General features: G+C 42.2%; 2 protein-coding genes across 11 annotated transcripts in view; one reads left to right on the top strand and one right to left on the bottom strand.

Moving 5' to 3' along the window:
* The window catches only part of lrba (LPS responsive beige-like anchor protein), a 162,133-nt gene extending 145,886 nt beyond the window's left edge, over positions 1-16,247 (top strand). For 3 of the 9 annotated variants that reach the window (XM_044028266.1, XM_044028267.1, XM_044028264.1), the window contains 8 exons: positions 971-1,163; positions 2,639-2,704; positions 4,328-4,483; positions 6,638-6,805; positions 10,320-10,421; positions 10,520-10,716; positions 14,157-14,308; positions 14,977-16,247. In XM_044028266.1, the coding sequence (XP_043884201.1) occupies positions 971-1,163; positions 2,639-2,704; positions 4,328-4,483; positions 6,638-6,805; positions 10,320-10,421; positions 10,520-10,716; positions 14,157-14,308; positions 14,977-15,067 (1,125 nt within the window). In that variant the 3' untranslated portion in view covers positions 15,068-16,247. The remainder of the gene's footprint in view (positions 1-970; positions 1,164-2,638; positions 2,705-4,327; positions 4,484-6,637; positions 6,806-10,319; positions 10,422-10,519; positions 10,717-14,156; positions 14,309-14,976) is intronic. The other 6 variants (XM_044028271.1, XM_044028268.1, XM_044028270.1 and 3 more) reach the window with 4 other exon arrangements.
* An 86-nt stretch (positions 16,248-16,333) lies between these two features.
* Positions 16,334-21,021, bottom strand: LOC122771010 (serine/threonine-protein kinase DCLK2-like). Of its 2 annotated transcripts, XR_006360577.1 has the most exons (3): positions 20,882-21,021; positions 18,721-18,733; positions 16,334-18,290 (listed from the first exon to the last, which is right to left on the bottom strand). XR_006360577.1 is itself a non-coding variant. In XM_044028275.1 (2 exons), exons 1-2 carry the CDS (start codon positions 20,981-20,983, stop codon positions 17,871-17,873), a joined length of 522 nt encoding a protein of 173 aa, XP_043884210.1. In that variant the 5' UTR covers positions 20,984-21,021; the 3' UTR covers positions 16,334-17,870. The 2 variants fall into 2 exon arrangements, 1 of the variants encoding a protein (XP_043884210.1); XM_044028275.1 differs by lacking the exon at positions 18,721-18,733.
* Between the last annotated feature and the right edge of the window lie 14 nt (positions 21,022-21,035).

The following is a 21,035-nucleotide window of genomic DNA, read 5'->3' as shown; positions in this document are numbered from 1 at the left end:
TTTCTTCTGCCTCCTGCGAGTCGTGTGAGACAGTTTTCTGTAACCATACAAGGATTTATTCAGCATCAGTTGTAAAATATTTTGAAGAACATATACATATGCGTAACATTTTGCGTGCGTGTCTGTTTATGACAGAACAAGTATGTTTATATTTGTATATGACACGGTCTATAAATTATTCCCATAATTCCATGGAAAGTTTCCAAAATTCCGGAACTAAAGTTCCCATGCAAGGTTACTGGGAATTTTCCGCCCCTTTGCAACCCTCGTCTGGACTGTGTGTTGGCCAATCCATGTGTGAAAATGATGACTCATGCTCCCTGAACCATTCTTTCACCATTGAAGCCCAATGAATCTTGGCATTTTCATGTTGGATTATGGCTGAATAACCTGGTCATTCAGCATATTCAGCTGACCTCTGTTTGGGCATGTAACATTGTGGAGATTAGACCTGACTGACTGAAGCAACCATCATAACACTGCCTCCACTGTCTTGCAGAGTAGACACTAAGTGAGATATAAGATTATGTGACACTTTGGGGGCTGGATAGTGTATTTCCATAATTTTAGGCTCAGAAATTGACCAACAGGAAATGTATTGTGACTGTAAAGGCATCAGAATAAGACTTACATGACGGTCATACTCCAAAGCACTTGATGACGGTGTGTCATCCTAATTTTCTGCTTATTCAAAAGCAATCTTTTTGCTTTTCCTTTTCTAACTAAGTAACAATCTCTTTTTCCTAACTTGTCTGTGCTGCTTAAATGATGCCAATTGCTTTGCTGCTCAAGCTTCCTAACTTTCTCTCTTTCCTTCTCTTTCATCCCTTTCCCTCTGTTTCTTTCTTTCTAACACCTACTGTGGCTGCTTCCTTGGTCTTTTTGTTCTGCTCTCTGTCTGTCGCTTCATATCCTGGCTCTTCTCCCTCTGCTCCCTGGGTTTTGTTGTCCATCCCGGGGACTTGAACAGTATCTTCTCCTGCAGACCCCGATGATGTTCACGGACCAGATGCAGCAGGACGTTATCATGGTGCTCAAGTTCCCGTCCAACTCTCCCGTGACCCACGTAGCAGCCAACACCCAGCCAGGTCTGACGTCACCTGCCATCATCACTGTCACCGCCAACCGCATTTTCGCGGTCAACAAATGGCACGGTTTGGCAGGTGAGAGATATGTCCATCTATACTGTGTATTTGGGTTGTTTGTCATCAATGGTTTTGCTCAATTAAAATGATTTACATCAAATTAACTTAAAAAATCATTTTCGTACCTCCTCTGCTCATCGCCTTCTCGTGAGCACTTGGTGATTAATTAATCTGACGATTGACCCGTCTTGTCTCTGTAGGAGAGACGTTGATTTGGGAGACAGTTGACTGTGTCTGCTGGATAGCAGTATCAGATGTGACACATGCAGCAGCCAGCATTAAGTCTCATGTCCACCTCCATACATCAGCGGCTCACTTTGCAAAATGTTATTTACCCAACATCCATCCTTCCCCGGAAAAGAAACATTAAATTTGATATCTGTGAATTTATGGGGATGAAGACTGATCGCTCTTCAGGAGAATTCAAACCTCACCCGTGTGTCTGCCACAGACCAGGAACTGTTTAGTGAGCTGGCATAATAAATGAAATGTGTTCTGTGCAGAGGTAGCTCATTAATTGTCGGGATTCTTCAGGTTGCATTTAGAAGAGATGAAAGAGAAAAATGAAAGTATGTGCACATCTAAATGTCTTTTTGTGCGTAGGACAGGGAAGCAGGCCAACGATTCATCTAACATGGTGGCAAACTTTGTTCATTAGCACAGTGAATATCTATGGAATAGATGCAACTACAGACCAGCGTACTAGTGTAGCATAATAATATTCATTCATCTTCTACTGCTTTATCTTAGGTTAATGTTTATTTAATTTAGAAGTATAACCTCTCTTTGTTTTAAAATACCAATTTTATTGGTATTATCCGGCCCAGGGACAACAGATCGATGAAAATTAGCTTAAAGCTGACACTTGTTAAGCCCTGTCAACCAAAATAATGAACACATTTAATCAGTAAAATAGTTGTGATTAGTTCTTAATGAGCAAAAATGGTTCTGTCCTTCTTTACTTGTCTGTTAAATGTGCAAAAACTCTGAACAGATATTATTACTGTTTATTACATTGTATAATCTATGTAATTACGTAATCTAAGTAAAAATATGTCTGTGAGTAATGAATAGAATTATTCATAACTGTCTGAGCCAAGTGTCTGAAGGAAATGTTCCTCTTTCACACTTGAACACAGGTAAGTGCATATATTATGATTCCAATGCTGACACAACAGTATGGAGACAAGTCTGGCTTTATAAGACTAAAATAAAGTATAACAGCCCCCCCCCCCCTGGGGGTAAAGTGACTTTATTGTGCAAAGAAACACTTTCAGTAGAGCACAGTTAGCGTAAGGAACCATTGTCTCTATGGCCTCCGGAGCTTATTGACATAATTGATGTCTAATTCATGAAAGAACCCCTGGGGGAGTAGGTGACACTGACTTTATGGTCATCGTTCTCAGTGTTTTATAATGAAGGGAAAAAGCCCCGTCTCCTTCACAAGGCCACACCATTACAATATTAATCCAGTCTTTCTTCTTCTCTGTCAGGTCATCAGGGCTCAACGGTGCAGGACCAGCCGTACCAACTTCCTGTGGAAATTGACCCGCTCATAGGTATCATTTATGACTCTATAAGAATACACATATGTGCGCATTCTTTACACAGTCTGGACTTATAAATGCATGGAATTATATTTTTGTGTGGATTTATGTCTGATTACTGCTGGCATCGTGGTGACTCATGGCACTCTGCAGTGCCGTGTCCCTGGACAGTAGATTAGAGTTGTTTCTCAGCCTCTGCCCCAGTTCACTCGTCATGATATAGCCCCTGCTCTCTCACTAAACCATTTGCATGCAAATTGGAATGCAATGAGCTGTGGCCTAGGCCAGCATTTCATCATCAACTCCCCCTCTTTCTTCCTCTCCATCGTCCCTTCCCTCCCTCCCTTTTTGCATCCTCTTTGGTTTAATTTGAGCGGAGGGAAAGGACGCGTGTCAATGGAAATGAATATGAATGTGGTAATAATGTGTGATTGAGAATGCACGGCGGTCGGCTGTCAGGACAATATGGGCGCCTCTCATCCTTCACGACTTGTTGATGAGCAGTAGAAGAGTGCCGAGCCGCGGTGATGTATGGGACGCACTGGTGGAGCAGGGAGAGATGAGCTACTCTCTCTGTATATGTGTGTGTGTGTGTGTGTGTGTGTGTGTGTGCGCGCTCCCTCCATCGCTTTCCTGCTTCCCCTTTGCAATCGCACGCACGTCTGTGATGGGGGCTGTTCTTTCTCTGTGAATGTTGTGGTCACTCTCAGTCTCACCAGACCATTTTCACACATTTTCTCAACACTTGACTTGTGAAGATAACCAGACTTTGCTCTCACATATTCATCTTTATTTGCACGTTCACTATGTCTCTCTGTCTGTTAAAAAAAGAAAAGAAAAGTGTGCATTAGTGTTTATATAGATTCAGTGCAGGGTTTTTAGTAGCATTACAATAGATGTGGGTGATGTAATTGAATGCACACTTGTCTTTCTTAACACTTTTTTGTTTTATTTTATTCTTTGACAGATTCTAAATGATACTAAATGGACTAAATAATACATTTTGAGTTTGTAGGGGAGTGCATGTTTTGTGGGTAGTCGAGAAGATTTTTGTGCTTGTCAGAAATATATTTACACTGTTTGCATTCCTGGAGGGGTCAGAGCTAAACACTGTAAATTGAGGATGACAGCTGAGCACTGTGGCTTTTGAGTCGATGTTAAAAATGGGTTCAAACATTATTTGTGGCAGCTATACTGGACTTTCTCAGTTTCCATATTCGACAAGCTTCCCTGACACCTGTTCTCCAGTGTTTTTGACCCTCACTAAATAGTAAATACTTCACTCTGGACATTTCTCTCCGAAATAGAAAGAGAATGTCAATAAATGAACAAACCTTTGGCCAAATTACACAAGCAGATACATTTGCAGTGTGCTCTGACTTGAGTAGTGTACATATTTTGTGAAGACTATCCACACTTTGTTATTCCTCCGTCTCTGAGTCTCTCACGAAACAACATGAAGTCCTGTAAACTGAACCTCCAGGATGTACTACTGTTTGTATTCTCACAAATCTTCTTTGCACTGGGCAGTCAAACTTAAGAGTAGATGCACTGAACTGTGAGCTCTTTGTTGGATTATAAAATGTTATTCCCATATAATCTGCCTGTTCTCATTGTTATCTCTCTCGTCTTCAGCGAGTTACGTCGGCAGTCATCGGCGTCAGATCTCAGACCTGCTGGATCAGAGCATTCAGATCAGCTCGCAGTGCTTCGTCATCACAGCCGACAACCGATTTATTCTTCTGTGCGGATTCTGGGACAAGAGCTTCCGGGTTTACTCCACTGACACAGGTACTCGATATTCCTGGTGGTGTTTTCCTCGCAGTATAAAAGGCACCTCATTCCCCTACATATATATCATTTATATCCATTAAATAATCTTAAGAAACAGTATTTTTTTGCTATTACATTTTAGGTTTGAATGAAAATTAGACATGGGGATGATGGGGATTCAGGTATACATCAAATTTAAATGTTTGTAGCATATATTCACAACTTGCCTCCTCAGGGAAATTAAATTTAATACGAGGTCTGTGATTCAAATTTAGATCTTTACAGTAATTTAACTTTACCTCCAGGACAAAACCCACCGGTTTTGTTGTTGTGCTGCTTAAGGTCCATGATATCGTTTCTAAACATCAGCCTTCTCATAAACTCAAAGCTGACTGCCATGAAATCAGATGAAACATATGAAAGGAATTAACCTTTTTTATAGTTAATGATCCTCCGCAGGCTTTCCTCTAGCACCATCCTCAGGACAAAAAGTATTTTTTTCTCTAAGACCAAAAGAGTATCTATTTTTGTTTGTCCAACACTCTTGTGTTATGCAATGTAATAAAATAAACACGTTTAGTATTTTAAAGTAATCTGTTCACGAAACACAACAGCTTTGTCAATAATGGTGTGCACTGTTTTACTACATTCACTATTCCACTGTATTCTAGCCAGTCCCAGTGCAATTGTTGTAATTTTGCACAATTACTTGCCACAATAAGGGTTTTATTTTCTCTTTATTTATTCCCACTTTAAGGCCTTTGTACCGTCAACAGTTCATTGTAGCTACGTACCCTTAAAGTCATACGCTCACTTTAACAGCCGAACTGGACTTTAGCACGAAACTCTCCTTTCTGGTTTTTAATCAGTAAATGAAACCTAACATTTCTTAGAATGTTGTTTACCTTAATGTTTGATGCTCTACAGTCTCTGAATACTACTGACTAAGACCCTAACACACAAATGCTGTAAATCCAGCACACACACGCACACACACACAATCAGGTCAAGGGTCCTAAATGAAAGTGTCTGAAGCTTCATCTCCACACCCTGCTCCTCAGCTTCTCTCCCCAGCCCCATTCAGAGTCGTACACACATCTATACAACAAACCCAAATTCAATTTCTATAGGCCAGGCCCTCGCTGTCTTTTAATCGAGGAGGGAGGGAAGGAGGGACAGCGGCACAGAGATAGCTCTATTGTGCGACTGCCACCGGCGTGTACGACTGGAACCTGAACACAGTTTAATCGCACACGCTCAACAGCTGCTACCAAGGTCCCTAAAGCCCCCAGGTTAAAGAACTGAGGCATTTTATCAATTACAAGACTTGATTGGTACACATGCACAAAACACATAGCCTCATACGCATGCATGCACACGCATCCAATTTCATTTGTCTGTGGGCATGTGTGTGTGTGTGTGTTTGTGTGTGTGTGTGAGAGCAGACTGAGTGTTCAATATGAGCTGCATGGTAGCCATTATTGCTGCAGCAATCATTACTTATTTTCAGTGTTTATAAAGATGTCAAACATTTTCCATCTTTGATGTCTCTCTTCCTCTGTGGACGTTCACTCACTCGCCCCACTTCCATCGCAATACTCGTCTTTTCTGTGAGATATGACTTCATTATCCACCGGACAGTGATTTTTGACACCCAGACAGAAGTGTCACGTGTCTGCAAACTGTTCACTGTTTGACTGGGAGAGGTCACACTGTGAGGAGCGTGATGAAAATTAGACAGCGAGACAGTGGAGCTGTGGTCTGGGAATCTGACAGCAATTAGCCTCTTTATATATACACATGGAGCTCACTGCGCGTGTGCACGTGCATGCGTTTTCACGCGCGCACACACTCTCCCATACATACAGAGTTGGAATAAATATTTATTCTTGTCAGGGAATTAGTAGAAGTCTAATCTTGTAAAAAGACTAGCTGAGGAGACAGATGATCAACAAACTAATGGTGTGGAGTTTGAAACAATCACATCTGTCAGCACATTAATCCAAAGTTTCTGGTATTAAAGTGCAGGATTTGATATTTAGTGTGTGTGTGTGTGTGTGTGTGTGTGTGTGTGTGTGTTGTATCCCCCCAGTGTTGTAATAAATGCATCATTTATCATCCCCATGTGCCAACAAACAAATATTGACGCCACGCATTTGTGTACTTTTGCAGGCAAACTGACTCAGATAGTGTTTGGCCACCGTGACGTGGTGACGTGCCTGGCGCGCTCCGAGTCGTACATCGGAGGAGACTGCTACGTCCTGTCAGGCTCCAGAGATGCCACCCTGCTGCTGTGGTACTGGAACGGAAAGCACTGCAGCATCGGAGAGAGCCTCGGCAGTAAGTAGAAAGTCCACCGGCAAATATGCACACACACACACACATATGGGTATTCTCTGAGTGTTCACTCTCCCAGACAGTCGTGACTCTGTGATTTACGGCCCTGCTCTCTAAAGTAACAACTAGTTTCATCTGACCAGGCCAGGCCTCCTGCATACAGATTGGATTTCGGAGAACTGTCGCACCAGGAACAGCTTAGGATAATGTGTTTGAGATTGTGTGTGTTTCTGGGACTAGATATTGAAAGTGTGTGTGTGTGTGTGTTGGAGAGAGAGTGAGACTGAGAGAATCTGTCTTTAATGTGAGTGAAAGTGAGAGCCACTTACAGACGTTAAACGTGATGTTGGGGGTCGTCGGGCAGCATGTGAAAGTTCACCACCATCTGAGGGCCACGGGGTCACACTAGTCGATAAAAGTGAAAAATGTCACGGGCCTCCCTTATGTTACCATAACATATGGCATTAGCCATGATCAAAGGGTTGCACTCACATAGCTCAGTACTTAGCCCCCTCTGTGCTAATTTGGTCAGCTGAGATCGACGTACACGTTGTTAAGTGGTCCATTACAAATGGACTGAAATTTAGGACAAATGGGGATTTGGTTAATAAGCCACGTTGTGTTTTTTTTTAGTTTTGGGGACAGCACTTAGATGCTTGTTTGTCAGTGTTGGGTGATGGAATTTTCACCAAAAGTGAATTCATAAGGATTCCCCAAACTTTTTAACAACCTTTGTAATCTCGTGGTGTTTGTTTACATATAACAAGTTTTAACAGCATGACAAAATCAAGGAGCACTTCAGAGTGAAAGATGTGTTCATTGATTATATTTTCGTAGCTGATGTCATTTGTCACCATCACAGAATTACAAGTTGTTGTTTGCTGACTTTGACTGAATCCTACAAGGTGACAGTAAGCTTTAAATGTGCTATTTTATAAATATTCGACATCATATCTAAAGAAGAACAATCTAAAAACCAGACTGTAATCTGATTGATTCATGTGTTTGTGTATACCCGTGCATGTGTTGCACATTTTCTGTGTGTAGCAGTCTAACCTCAGCTGGCTCAGTGTAGTTACTGCACTGCAGCCAGAGCAGCAGACAAAGCAGTCGTCATCCCAACCTCTCACCGCCACAATGTGATGCTCCATTGCCCCAGACCACAGGAGGCTCTCCCAGACATTAGGCTCTGCTGCACACGCACACACACACACACACACACACAGATACACACACATACACCTTCACAAAATACATACAGAACGCAGCTTTTCTTTCTTCTCTGTCCAAAAACTCAAACACTTTATCTTCATCCTAAGTCTCCACATACACTCGTATGAGAACACACACACACACACACACACACACACGTGTGCGCACTCACTGCTTTTCATGCATGTCATGTTGCTTTGTAAATATCCCACACACTTCATGAGCAGCGTTCCATGACACAAATGCCTCAGAATGGCTGAAATGCACATGTACACGACCCACAAGCTCCTAACACATTTCTGCAGACACCACTGCCCTCTGCTGGCCACAGTCAGGGCGAGGCTTTACCGTTGTTTCAAATGCACTCAACCGTCTGAAATTAGTTTTCTGTAGTCGTTTAAGATATCAGCAGAATTAACTCATTCACAAATACCCATAAATGTGTTCTAGTGTAAATGGAAATGTTTTATATGGCCCATCATTTATTCTCTCAACGATATGAACACACTCACGTACTGTAAAGGCGCGTGAGTCAGTAAATAGGATTGACTTTTGGCAAATTGGAGCAAAAAAGGAGCAAATGTGTACAAACTACACATTTGTAATAATACACTGTGATACTCAAATGTCTCCAGCTACATTATTCATTTGCCAAAACATGCCAAGCATTACCATACTTAAGGTAAGAAATTTGCCAACGCACACACACACGACTCTCCAGACATTTGATCCCATCCTCAGCTGAAGTCATGTGGAGGTATAAGTCTTTAATCAGATACAGCCCCAAGTCAGAATAAATGACAGGTAGAGGCTCAGAAAGTAAACTGATACACCAATATATCAGATTTATTCACCTTCTATGAACAAACTCTCACATCCTGCTTAAATCCACCGACTTATGCGGCCTAACTTTACTTCACTGACCTTGTACCGGTGTTTATTTTCCGTGTGGTAAGTCCTCACAGCTAGGGTTAAAACAGCATGGGCATCATTTTTACACAGTAGGTCTTTTTTATATATATATATATATATATATATATATATGTATATCATTATTATTATTATTTTTTGTGCTTTGAAACGTATTCTTATATTGAGCTTCTATGTTTTTTTTTTTTTACAAGAGGTTTCACTGAGCACCGTGTTGTGAATAGTCTTTCTGCTAAATCTAATTACGGGTTTATAGAAGCTGTAGCTTACCTGCCAGCCTCATTAGTGAGTATTGAGTTTTATGTCATATAATTGCATTAAAGAAACTGCATATAAATCTACTAGATTCATCACAAAAACTCTGCCTTTAGGTCGGTGTGTGTTGCAGCATTTTAGCATAATAAGTGAAGTTGGTAAACGCGTGTTTGGTCATCAAACATCAGGTCCCACGTGTTTGCAGTGTTGCTCTTTTTGAGCTGAACTTGACCTCTGCCAGAGGAAGATGAGTCACTAAAGACAAGGCGCCTCCTCCCTGAACAGTAAACCCCCCCAGTGAACTCCTAACTCCAGCTCAGGGAAGCAGCTTTTCTACAGGCCACTAAACATACACAAACACAAGCAGCTCCGCGACCTCCACACTTCCCCGTCGTTCACGCTCGAACGGCACAAACAGTTTGGAAACGGCATCTGTCGCCCAGTTAGCCATCTGCATTTGCTTAAAAAAAAAAAAAAAAGAATATTTTTGTTTGTAAATTATGTAATAAAGCAGAAAAGTCAGAATTCTATGCGACCGAGTGTTTGTGAGCAACTGTTTTTATGTGCGCTCACAGATGGAGAGCGCGTAGGAGATTTTGTGTTGTCGTTCGCCGTGACAGCTCAAACCCAAACAAAATCACACAAACTTCATGACTTGGACCATAACTTACTCTCGCTCCCTCTGGCTTGCTCTCAGTCTAACGCAGAAACATCTGGATCCAGTGAAGGCAGTCACAGTGAGAAGGTTTTAAAGATAGAGAGAGAGGCGCTGGGTGACAAGTGCTGGGAAGGGAGAGTGAATGAGGGGAGAAATTTGATGTGTGCAGGATAACAGTGTGTGCAACAAACAACGATATATATACCGTATACAAGCAGATCAAAACAAATCCAAACTCATTTGATCCTGATCTTTCTCTGAGTTTTGTTATGGTTGTTCATGTTTTTTTCCTCCCATGATTCTAATTCATATTTATTACGTCTGTGTTATGAAACGCGGATCAAAGTGAACACACTTTTATGTCTTTATTTGCTCCCTCGAGAGTCCAGCAGTGGTGATGATGCTTTTTCTGTGGTAATAGACACACACACACCTGTTGTGTTTGTGTTTGTGTTTCCTCAGCAGAGTTTACCACACCGCGGGCCATCTTGACTGGCCACGACTGTGAAGTGACGTGTGCTACTGTGTGCGCGGAGCTGGGTCTGGTCATCAGCGGCTGCAAAGGTGACATTTGTTCCGTTTGACATCATAATCTCAATTTCGATTTAACAATGCGAAAAAGTGTTGACGCTCCACGTTGTGTTGTGTTATCTGACGTGCAGAGGGCCCTTGTCTGATCCATTCCATGAATGGGGACCTGCTGAGGACCCTGGAGGTCCCAGAGCAGTGCACTCGGCCCCGTCTCATCCAGGCCTCCACCGAGGGACACTGCATGGTCTATTACGACAAGGGACACTTTTGTCTCTTCACCGTCAACGGCAAACTCCTGGGACACATGGAGGTAGAAGACAGCATCAAGGTGAGGCAGTGCATTCCTGCAGGAGCCTGCGTGTGAGAGTGCATTTGCACATGTGCGTCTGCACCACATCAGCGTAGAAAGTCGTCTCACTGATTAAAGCCTTTTCTTACAGTTTGAGATGTGAGTAAAGCGAGGCTCGACCTGCCCCCGGGGCAAACTGCGGCTTCACATCTCTTTTATTCCCTTTCATATGCATGCACCCAGAGGGGCTGCTCCTTTTGATCCGCAGCCCTGTTGTCAGGTCAAATTGCATCGGCAGCGGTGGTGGAGCACATTCCAGAGAAGTGGTCAGCTCTGGACACCAACTCCATTAACTACCCTCCAGTGCAGGATGACACATTCCCCCATTTCCCACATTTCCTCCCCTGTGGCCAGAGTGACACAGGATAACGGCTACTGCCTTTGGTTTCCCAACCCATTGTTTCCGGTTTGGCCTGGGAATTGTAAGCTAGCTCTGACAGACAGCCACACGCCTGTTTCCTATTAAGAAACCTCTGGTGCCGAGGCCCCTAACCTGCCAACCAGCCTGCCCTCAGAGAAATGCTCCAAGTATAAGATAAACACAAATATAACTCGTATAGGATGTGATTAATGAACACAAAGACAAATAGTGATTCAGTTTGCACGAGAGGTAAGCTTTAGACCTCTGTGTTTGCTCTTTAGGAGGAAACAAAGGATGGTTCAGATACTTGCACAGCGTTGCACTTTTCCCAGAGTTCCGTCTGACGATGAGAAGCTGTGACTCGGGAACAGTGCAGGCCGCTGCGGCCTTGTCAGCCCGACTCTGCTGTTGTAAATTCCAGCCATGTCAAATGGCATTAGGAAAATCCTAACATCTTTAAGTGCGGTTGTTCATGTCTCAGCCCCCAGCCTGCCTCACCAGCCTTTAGCTCCACCCCCCCTCCTCAGTCTGAAGCCCCAGCAGTATTTAGTGCACTCATGTACATACCAGAATCAATCTTCTTAGTCATTGGAGCCTCTGCACAGTATGACTCCAGGATAAATAAGTGTTTGTCCTGGCCTGCAGTATCCACTTAGAAAGAGAGAGTAAAACTGAGAGAGAGAGAGAATGTACGCACTGTGAATTTATAAGGGTCTGGAGTCAGAGGTTAGATGACAGGCTAACAGTCGGCATCCTAGTCTAATAGCAGAATCAAGTGACAGGAGCCATACTGAATGGATTACAGTCTTTTAAGTACGAGTATAACTCAGGCAGTGTAACCACTCCAGCGGCTTTCTTTTCCCCCCGCCTGTGTCCATGTTACAGGGGGATTAACAGCACCATAAATTCAACTTTTTTTACCTTCCCCAGTCTCAGAATCCACCCACTGTTCCCCAAAAGAAGTAGGAAATATGGGCATTAAAAGTGCATGTGTTTCTGCTGCAGTCATTTTTTAGTCATCCGAGCCCGGGTCGCCATCTTAGCTCCCACAGAGCCGTCGGCCATCTTGTATGACCGCCCAGTGGCAAGGGGCTGATTTATAATGTCTGTCTGCAGCCTCGTACCTGACTGGGCTGACTTGTCTGCCAGCTCTCCTGGCTCCTGCTGCGCTGCAGTAAGGTCATGGACTCTGTTAGTAGATACACAGAATACAGTAACGGCTCAAAAGTCCTAATAGTTTTCTTTTTTTCTTTTTACTCTTATTGTGAAATGCAGCATCTGTAATCATGGAAAAAAAAAATAGCTGTGATCGCTCACACTTATGAGCCGTCAGTGAAACATGGTCCAGTTTCCCTCACGGATACAGAGACCATCTCTGTGTCCAGCAGCAGGAAAAACCTGTTGACAAACAATAGAGGTGATGATGTGTTGTTTCCTGCGTCTGCTGCCCCCAAGTGGCCAAAAAAAGACATTATTATTCTGCATTTTGGCTTTTATTTTGTAGGCATAAGAAAACAAAATGTTTTTCTTTTGTTTTCAACTTTTTTGACATGACAGTAAATTAGGGACGTATGTCTCCAGTGTCTCCAGCTGCTCTTACGTTCACTCCATGTTCCAGTTTCAGTTCAAAGTTGTTGCAAAAGTAGCTCGTATTTGTAAATAGAAATAATCTGAAATTTCCCCCCTCGACTTGTACGCTCCCGTAATTCACTTCAAGTGCATTGATCGTGATTGGCACTGATCACTGTTGTCAGATTAACTGAGCGGAGTGTTGATGCACGAGGAAACTACTGTGCACTGGAAACACAAATCAAAACAGCGCCGCGCTCACTCGTGCGCCACTCGTGCGCCGCTTGTGCGCCGCTCCCAAACATCTTGGACGATGATCTAACGTGACAATTAGGCTGGATTGATTTTTGTGGTCTCACACACACACACACACACACACACACACACACAAGTTCATCACTGTGTGTGTGTGTGTGTGTGTGTGTGTGTGTGTGTGTGTGTGTGTGTGTGTGAGCGCCTTCATGCAAGTTTGTGCCTATCTTTGTGTGTGTGTGTCAAGACAATGAGAAACAGATCTCATTTACTTCAGCGTGGTAGGAAATGTATATATATATATGTATATATATATATACATATATATATATATATAGTGTGTGTATATATATATATATATTTATATATACAAAACATTTTGGCTAATTTAGGCTGGGCTTCCTTACATCCGATCCAGTGTGTACTGCTCTTGAGAGCTTATTTATGTTTTCTTAACCAAGTCAAGTTCCTGAAAATGACTCGTTCCAACTGGAGTTCAAGTTTCATTTTCCCATTTTATATGAGCCTGATTCGATGCACATGTTTGCCCGATGATTGAAGCGTCGCTCGCTGAATGACTGCAAACGCGGCCGCAGCTGAAAGACGGGCCCAGTCCGGAGTCATAAAACGGCAAAAGGAGAAAAAGCTCTAAATGAGTGTCATTTGCTGCTTTTAGAACTCACATTCTACCTCGTCATTTCATCAGCTACGGTTACTCGCCGATTGATGCTCCCGACTGCTTGAGTTTCAGCTTCCACTATGCACCGCGCACATAATAGACTCCAACACACGACTTGATTTGTGAACGCCGGGTTCCCGGCGGAGCCATTCCACTCTTACAGTTTGCTGGAAAAGCAGATGAGACGAGTAAATCTCAGAGCCGCGCTGTGGGGAGCCACAGGTCTGTGTATAGGAAGCCCTCAAGGATTGCAGCACTGACCTGGGATCTTTTGTTGGACCACATGACCTCACAGTATGAGCTTTACTGTGACATGAGAGATAAACTGGTCCCTGGTCGCCAGCTCTATTCGGGGGACAATTTATGTTTGTGGTTTTGGTTTAAATAGCTTTGCTGCCATGTTATTCTGTTTTGTTTTCAGTTTACAGATGATCCAACAACTCGAGCGATGCAGTCACCGGGGAAACGTCGCAATCACCAGCACCGGATAACTGTATATGGTGTAAAGTTAATGATATAATAGAGAAATAGTCGTAATGCTCTGGTTGTCTTTGGCAGGCCATGCTTCTGAGTCGTGACGGTCAGTACCTGCTGACGGGTGGAGATGGAGGAGTCGTGTCAGTCTGGCAGGTCCACAGTCTCAAGCAGCTCTTCACGTATCCTGGCTGTGACGCGGGAGTCCGATCCATGGCCATTTCACACGACCAAAGGTAACACACACACACACACACAAATGCCACCATATAAAAATAAAAAAGTATATATAAATAAAAGTAACGTTTAGATTTAAATAACAATATATATTTAATATTTTAGACCGCTGTTCCAAACCAATCCAACTTTATTTACTTTACTTTAAAACACCTGTGAGTCTATGATTCATATCATGTCTGATGTGCAGAGACACATCATTCCACAGTAGGACCATGAAGACATTTAAAAACAAACAAAATCATTAAGTGACATGCGTCTAAACCAGAGGTCTCAAACTTGCGGCCTGCGGGCCACATGTGGCCCTCCAGCTGATGTCCTGTGGTGCCCCACCACTTAATATCAAGTTATATTGAGTTATTTCTGTGAGTTTTTGAATGCAGTGATTCATTTGACATCAATACATTTTTATTGTGAGTTAAATACCATTCCATATTTGACACTTTTGTTTTGAAATTCTGTGAAATAGCATCAAAAATATAGTTATTATATCATTTTCATATCGCCCACCCTTACTGAACAGATGCTTTTTCCCACAAAAGTTTGCACTACAGTCGTGATAAAAGTTAAAATCGCTCGTTCAAATTTACACCATACACACGTGAACAATCCGCTTTTTATTTGAGCGTTTATGTGAAAGTAAACTGTCTATGGTTTGTCATCGCAGGTGCATCATCACCGGCATGGCGTCTGGAAGTATCGTGCTCTTCTACAACGACTTCAACAGGTGGCACCACGAGTACCAGACCAGGTACTGAGCTTGGCTGACAGAGTCCGGACCCTGAGGAAGATCCAGACTGTTGCAAGAGTGAACTCTTTATCAAAGGCACTGTTCTTGTCTATACTGTTAATCCTGAATGTATCTCACAGACGAAGAGGAGGAGGAGGAGGAGGAGGGGGGGAAAAACAACACATGTCCTGCTATAGTAAAAGAATCCAAACTATTTTTTAAAAAGGGCATTGCTATATTTTGTAGATGAGATAGAACTTTTCATATAAATCATAGGGTGAGGGTTGTGTTACTGTACGGTTAAAAACAAATCTATTTTTAGCTGTGAGAGTCTATTTTCATCTCCTCTGGAAAACAAAGAAGAGGGGATTACGGGGAGCTAGTGGAAACTTAAGAATCTGAATATTTATGTACTTTAGGGTGAGTGATTTTTTTTCTGTAGGTGTGTATGTGGGGGAATAATTAAGATACCGTTCACTTTTAATATGCTTTTTGCCATTTTGGCGAGACAGTCATTAGTAACGAAGAGTTTAAATTGTAATTGTACTGGAGAGAGAAGAATAAATGAGGAGGGAATTTACATATATATTCAGTATTTCTCTCTCTCTCTCTATATATATACACTGTTTAGATGTAGACTTTCATATTTATAATTTCCATCTTGAATTTCTGTGCACGGCTCCTTTCACGTCAAATATTCGGCACAGATTTGTCACGTTTAATATTTAACACTTCAATCAAAAACACAAACTTCGCTTCATGAGCAGAGTTAAAAACAAGCTTTACTTTAGGACGACGACACTTCTTTCAGTTGACATTTCTCTCCTAAATGACTGAATAATGAACTGTTAAATCACTTCTTTAAAACTGTTTGACGTCAGATCAGGAGGACATTTTTATTTTACCATCATGTCAGACCTAAAGGTCCTGTTTAAGAGACGCGCGATGAAAGGAAGGACTTTACTGCGTCCAAAAATCATGAAACGAGTGATAACATGATTCCTTTGGTCGTCAGTAAACAAAACGTCCTCTTGTGTCTTTGATTTGGAGGGAGACATTCCTTTGGAGTCAAATTATGGTGTGTTTTGAATCTCCACTTTTGAAAAGTACTGTTTATCTATCAACCAATATATTATTTTTTTGCAATCATTTTTGGAGTGTTTTGTGTTCTGAGTTTTGACAATAAAATTAAATTTTATAACTTCAAATTGCTCCTGGTGTTGATCCATGACTCCATAGCACCCTCTACTGGCTACACGTCAGTAATACAAAGACAAATTCACCACAAACGTCATCATTTCAAACCTTTATTGCTTTTTTTTTTTGTTTTGTTTTAACAGTAGAGCAGCAAACGCAGCCACTAACGAAGACTATTTAGACACGGTCGATCTACCTGTTAACGGTCCTCGTACATGTTTCCCTTTACAAACATATGAAACACTACTCTTAAACTACAAATACATCATAGAAGCTAAATAACCAAGTGCACTACGTGTGTGTGTGTGAGTGTCTCACTGGGAGGTCGTGGAAGAGGGAGACGAGCGTTCTTGCAGCTGAGCGCGCGAAGCTTTCTGGGATAAACTGTCCAGTTTAAATGGAAACAAATGAAATATCCGATATCAAGCAACTCTGGATGCACAAGAGTCAAAGGCAGAGAGGCAAACGAAGCTTTCATTCATACTTTGTAAATCCAATATATTACAAAAAAACTAAAAATCCAGTCACTTCATATTTTCTGCAACGTGACGGTGTCGTCTTTGTTTCATTGGACCAGATCTTTTTCTGTGGATTTGATTTTTGGTGACAATCTTTGTTGCATTTCAACAACTAACATCGCAAACAGTAGCTGTATCATTTAGACGGTAGTGTTTATCTATGTGTGTTTATTGGGTAGCAAATGCTGATCAGAGAGCGCAAACAATTGCTATTTCTGGAAAGACAACTTTTACTGAACACCATAAAACAATTACTAGATGCTGTAGTGCATGGGTTCCCAACCTGTGGGTCACGTTCCCTTATAGGATGAGAGTATCTAACTGAGATTTGGGAGATCATTTAAAAGGAAAATAGGAAAATTGATTCCTTTCTGCTTCTAAATTCGATGTGGTTTGTGTATCTTCAGGCATATGAACGTATTTACAATTTGAATCTTTGGTTAAAATGTTCACCGACTGCAGTGGAGACGAGAGGAAACGACCTGTGGTTGGTTTCTAGAAGTTTTAAACTCATATCTGTGACTTTTACATACATGATTTAAAGAACACAAGAATTCTTAGCTGCTCGGTACTTTGGCAGGTATTACATCGGTTTCGTTCATGCTCTACATCTTTAAGTTGCCGGAAAAACTTAACTGAAATCTATTTGTGCTCACAGAGGCTGCAGGTGGCTACAGACGACAGAAGTTTGGACATGTGATATGCTAAAGGAAAGGAACACCACTCTGTGTGGTGGATATTTACAGTAGACGCAGAAGAAATGAGGTAATAAATAAAAGGGAAAAGAAAATTCACATTAATGTGATACAGTAATTTATGACGTCCACAGAAAACCACTCGGAACACTGATTTAAATTCCCACAATCCACATCCTCCATAATAAATATAGACCTATATATATATATATACACACACACTCACACAATCAAGTCTTTTTTTTTTTTCAAACTCTGAGAAAATGTCTCACATCTTCTGCCTCAGTGAGAAACACGCGTGGACACAGCAGTCACCGGCTCAGTTTACAGCCACAGGAAAAGCTCAGGGTCAATGTTTACGCTCCTCATTCCATGTCTGACGACGTACACGGGGGATGGACGAGCAGCGGAGAGAAGACTTTCAAACCTCCTGCGTACGCTCTGCAGCAGAGAGCATGCTGGGACGTGGCGGCTCAGCTGGACACGGTGGGGTTGTGGATCTTGGAGGTGTAGAAGGAGGAGAGGGAAACAGGGATGGAGGAGGAGCGTGGAATGCTGCGACAGGGTTGACGGGTGAAGAAACGGGTGGAGAGCAGAGAAGATCATCTTCAGGCTCGACAGGCTCTGTGGTCTCAGCGGGTGGTGGTGGTGGTGGTGCCAGCTCAGCAGGTTTTGGTGCTCTCGTGTCTGATGCCTGTTTGGTTGGGGAATCTGGTCCCGACTTTGTTGGTGAAGCTGGTTTTATTGGAAGAGAAGAAGGTTCTTCTTTGTGAGCTGGTGAGGTTGAGCCTGCACAATGACGAGTGGTGAGCTGGAGGTTCTCCTTATCAAGAGCTGTGTTCTGGTGAAACAGACGCAGGAATCAGCTTCAAGTGAAACGTCAGAGCAAAGTTAGGAGACACTGTGGGTACACTGACGACAACAACAAAAAATAAAGGTTTTCCAGTGACTTACTCATTAAATAATGACCTTTTTCTCCATTATTTTAATTTTATATGAATGAAAACACATGAGATGGACACAAAAAACTGAAAAATACACAGACTGACGCCACAAATAGGCAAATAATCTATCAAGTGCCGCTCTGTGCAGAAAAAGGGCAAACGAGAAAGTGAACTTTATACGCATATGTTGTGATTTGTCCCATGTAAAGTCAATGATGTTGTTGTTGTTGTTGTTGTGGGACAGAAAAGACAGTTGTTGTCGTTTGCCCTTGTGCTGAACACCAGCGGCGGTAGAGTCGAGGCGTAGCGTTAAGTGTTAGTACATACCCCTGCCTTGGAGCTAATTCAGAGGAACGTAATGCAGGGAAGAGGGGAGAAGCAAAAAAGGGACAGAGACTAGTCTTACTCACAGCATCACAAAATAAACACAACAAGCATGACAGCCAGTGCACGGCCATTGTTCCAGCACAGACGTGACCATTCTATTCAAATTCCACATAGAGAGACATTTGAGGAAACTGAGCTGGAACAAACGTCAGACTTCTTCTGAGCGACTTTGTCCAAGCGAAACATGTTGGTGAGTAAAGTGATATTTAAATAACGACAGAGGAGAACGTAAGACGTACGACTGGTTAACGATGAGGCTGGTGTTAGTCTGTGTTTTCAGGATCAACAACAAATCACAGTAAGAGACGAACACTGACGATGAACTGCTTTTGTTCCGCTCAGTCCCAAAAGTACAGGAAGTAAACATCATGTTATTTCTATGAAAACTTATCAAATGTATTAGACCACAGCTGCTCTAAATCAACAGCACTGATAATTGTCAAAATCATTTTTATGTTTGGTATGTAGAAGCTCTTTAACCAAAGAAAAACAGAAGAAAATAGTAAAGCATTATTATTTCTTGATCAAATTATAGTTATTTACGTTCTATTCCTGAACAGAAAAGTTAGTTTTAGTGGTTGAATGATTCATTTCTGACTTCTGGCTCAAATTTGAGTTAAAAAGGATAATTCATTTTTAGTTTTAAACAAGTGTTTGAAAGATTTCTAATATATTTAGGTTTGGTGGTCTAATAAATTTGTTCAGATCAATTATTCAATTTAATTGTGACCATTTCTGCAAGGTTTCTCTCACTATTTACTCATCAATAACAATATTTACAGCTCTTTCTCAGGTGATTTGCTACGTAAAGAAAATAGAATACCACCATCTTTATCGTCTGAAATGAATGTTCACGCCACAGAATGTTGCCAGCAGCAGCACAGCTCTTCAGTTATTCCACAAGGTGGCGCCAGAGCTCAATCAACATCATGTAACAAGTGCTTTGAAACCAATTAGTGATTCATGGACACAGAGAGCAGGTTTTTTGGGTTTTTTTTTCCAGAGATATTGTGAGCAGCAGAGAGGGAGGTGAATGACACTGCTCCAGCGAGAGCTTGCATTAGCAACATGCTAAATAAACCTTTTATGAAAATGTCAGCACACAAACGCATTCTTCAAAACACAAAAATGAGATTATCGTCACATCCCGTAAAAGTTAGATTGATACACATGGAATGAAAATGAGCAGAATGAGGAGCAAGGGGTTAAAAACCAGGTGTTAGTGACATCAACATCCGTTAATACTGAGAGAAGCAGCTGATAAAGAAACAGGAAGGGAGAGTAGGCTGGAGTTGAGGGGGGAGGAGGGTGAAGGGAAGGGCGATGGCTGGAAAGGAAGATGGGAGGAAAATCATGGTGGGGGAGGAGTGTGTACCCGGCTTTCAGCTCCAGGCGTCCCCTGTGGTCCTGGGTCGGGTGTGAGGAAGGGGTGAGGAGGAGGAAGAAGGAAGTGGATGGAGAAGAGGAGTAGGAGGAGTAGGAGGAGGAGGAGGAGGAGCCAAGGCCAGCGCCCGTGTTTACACCTCAAACTGTCAAATACAGTTTACAACAACATGAGGCTGTTGGCAGCAAACGAGGCAATCAAATTCAAATTTTAATATCAAACAAGCTTCCCCTTCCCCCTTTCACTGCAGACGGAAGACAGTGACCTGATGAGGCGAGGAGCGGAGGAAGTCAAAGTGTGTGCGACAGGAAATGATGTCAACGGGGGATCGAAACAGACAGGATGGAAGGATGTGACTAAATCACGGCTCTGTTTATTTTCTTCAATCCACTTCTAAAACCCAGGCTTACAAGTTGCTCATGACTAGTTTTTAAAGATAATCTCAAATCAGGATTGATGCCAGTGATTCGGTCAGTAAAGGTTCAGATGAAATGAATCAGAAGATGCTCAATCTCCTGTATTTGGGTCAAACATTTGCCGTCGTAACACTGTAAATGTTTGGAAGGAGACCCGACGCATGCTAAACTCATGTCGGAATTGGAGATTTCGTACGATTACTAGCAAAAGAAAATGTGCCAGTAAATCTCAGTTAGATTGGGAACAAATATTTTCAACATCATATTTTGTGTTTGTGAGTGTTCTTTTGTAAGTGCTCACCATGATGACTGACACTCCAGCTGTTGTGTTGTTGTGCTTCGGCGCAGTGTTGAAGTGTGCTTTTAGTTTACCTGTCACCTCCATCTGCATGTTGTTCTCCATCACTGCATCATCCTACACACACACACACACACACACACACACAGACAGACAG

Source organism: Solea senegalensis, linkage group LG6, assembly GCF_019176455.1.
Source record: "Solea senegalensis isolate Sse05_10M linkage group LG6, IFAPA_SoseM_1, whole genome shotgun sequence".
Lineage (NCBI taxonomy): Eukaryota > Metazoa > Chordata > Actinopteri > Pleuronectiformes > Soleidae > Solea > Solea senegalensis.
Note: the sequence above shows the minus strand (reverse complement) of the source record. Positions and strands in the feature narration are given on the sequence as shown.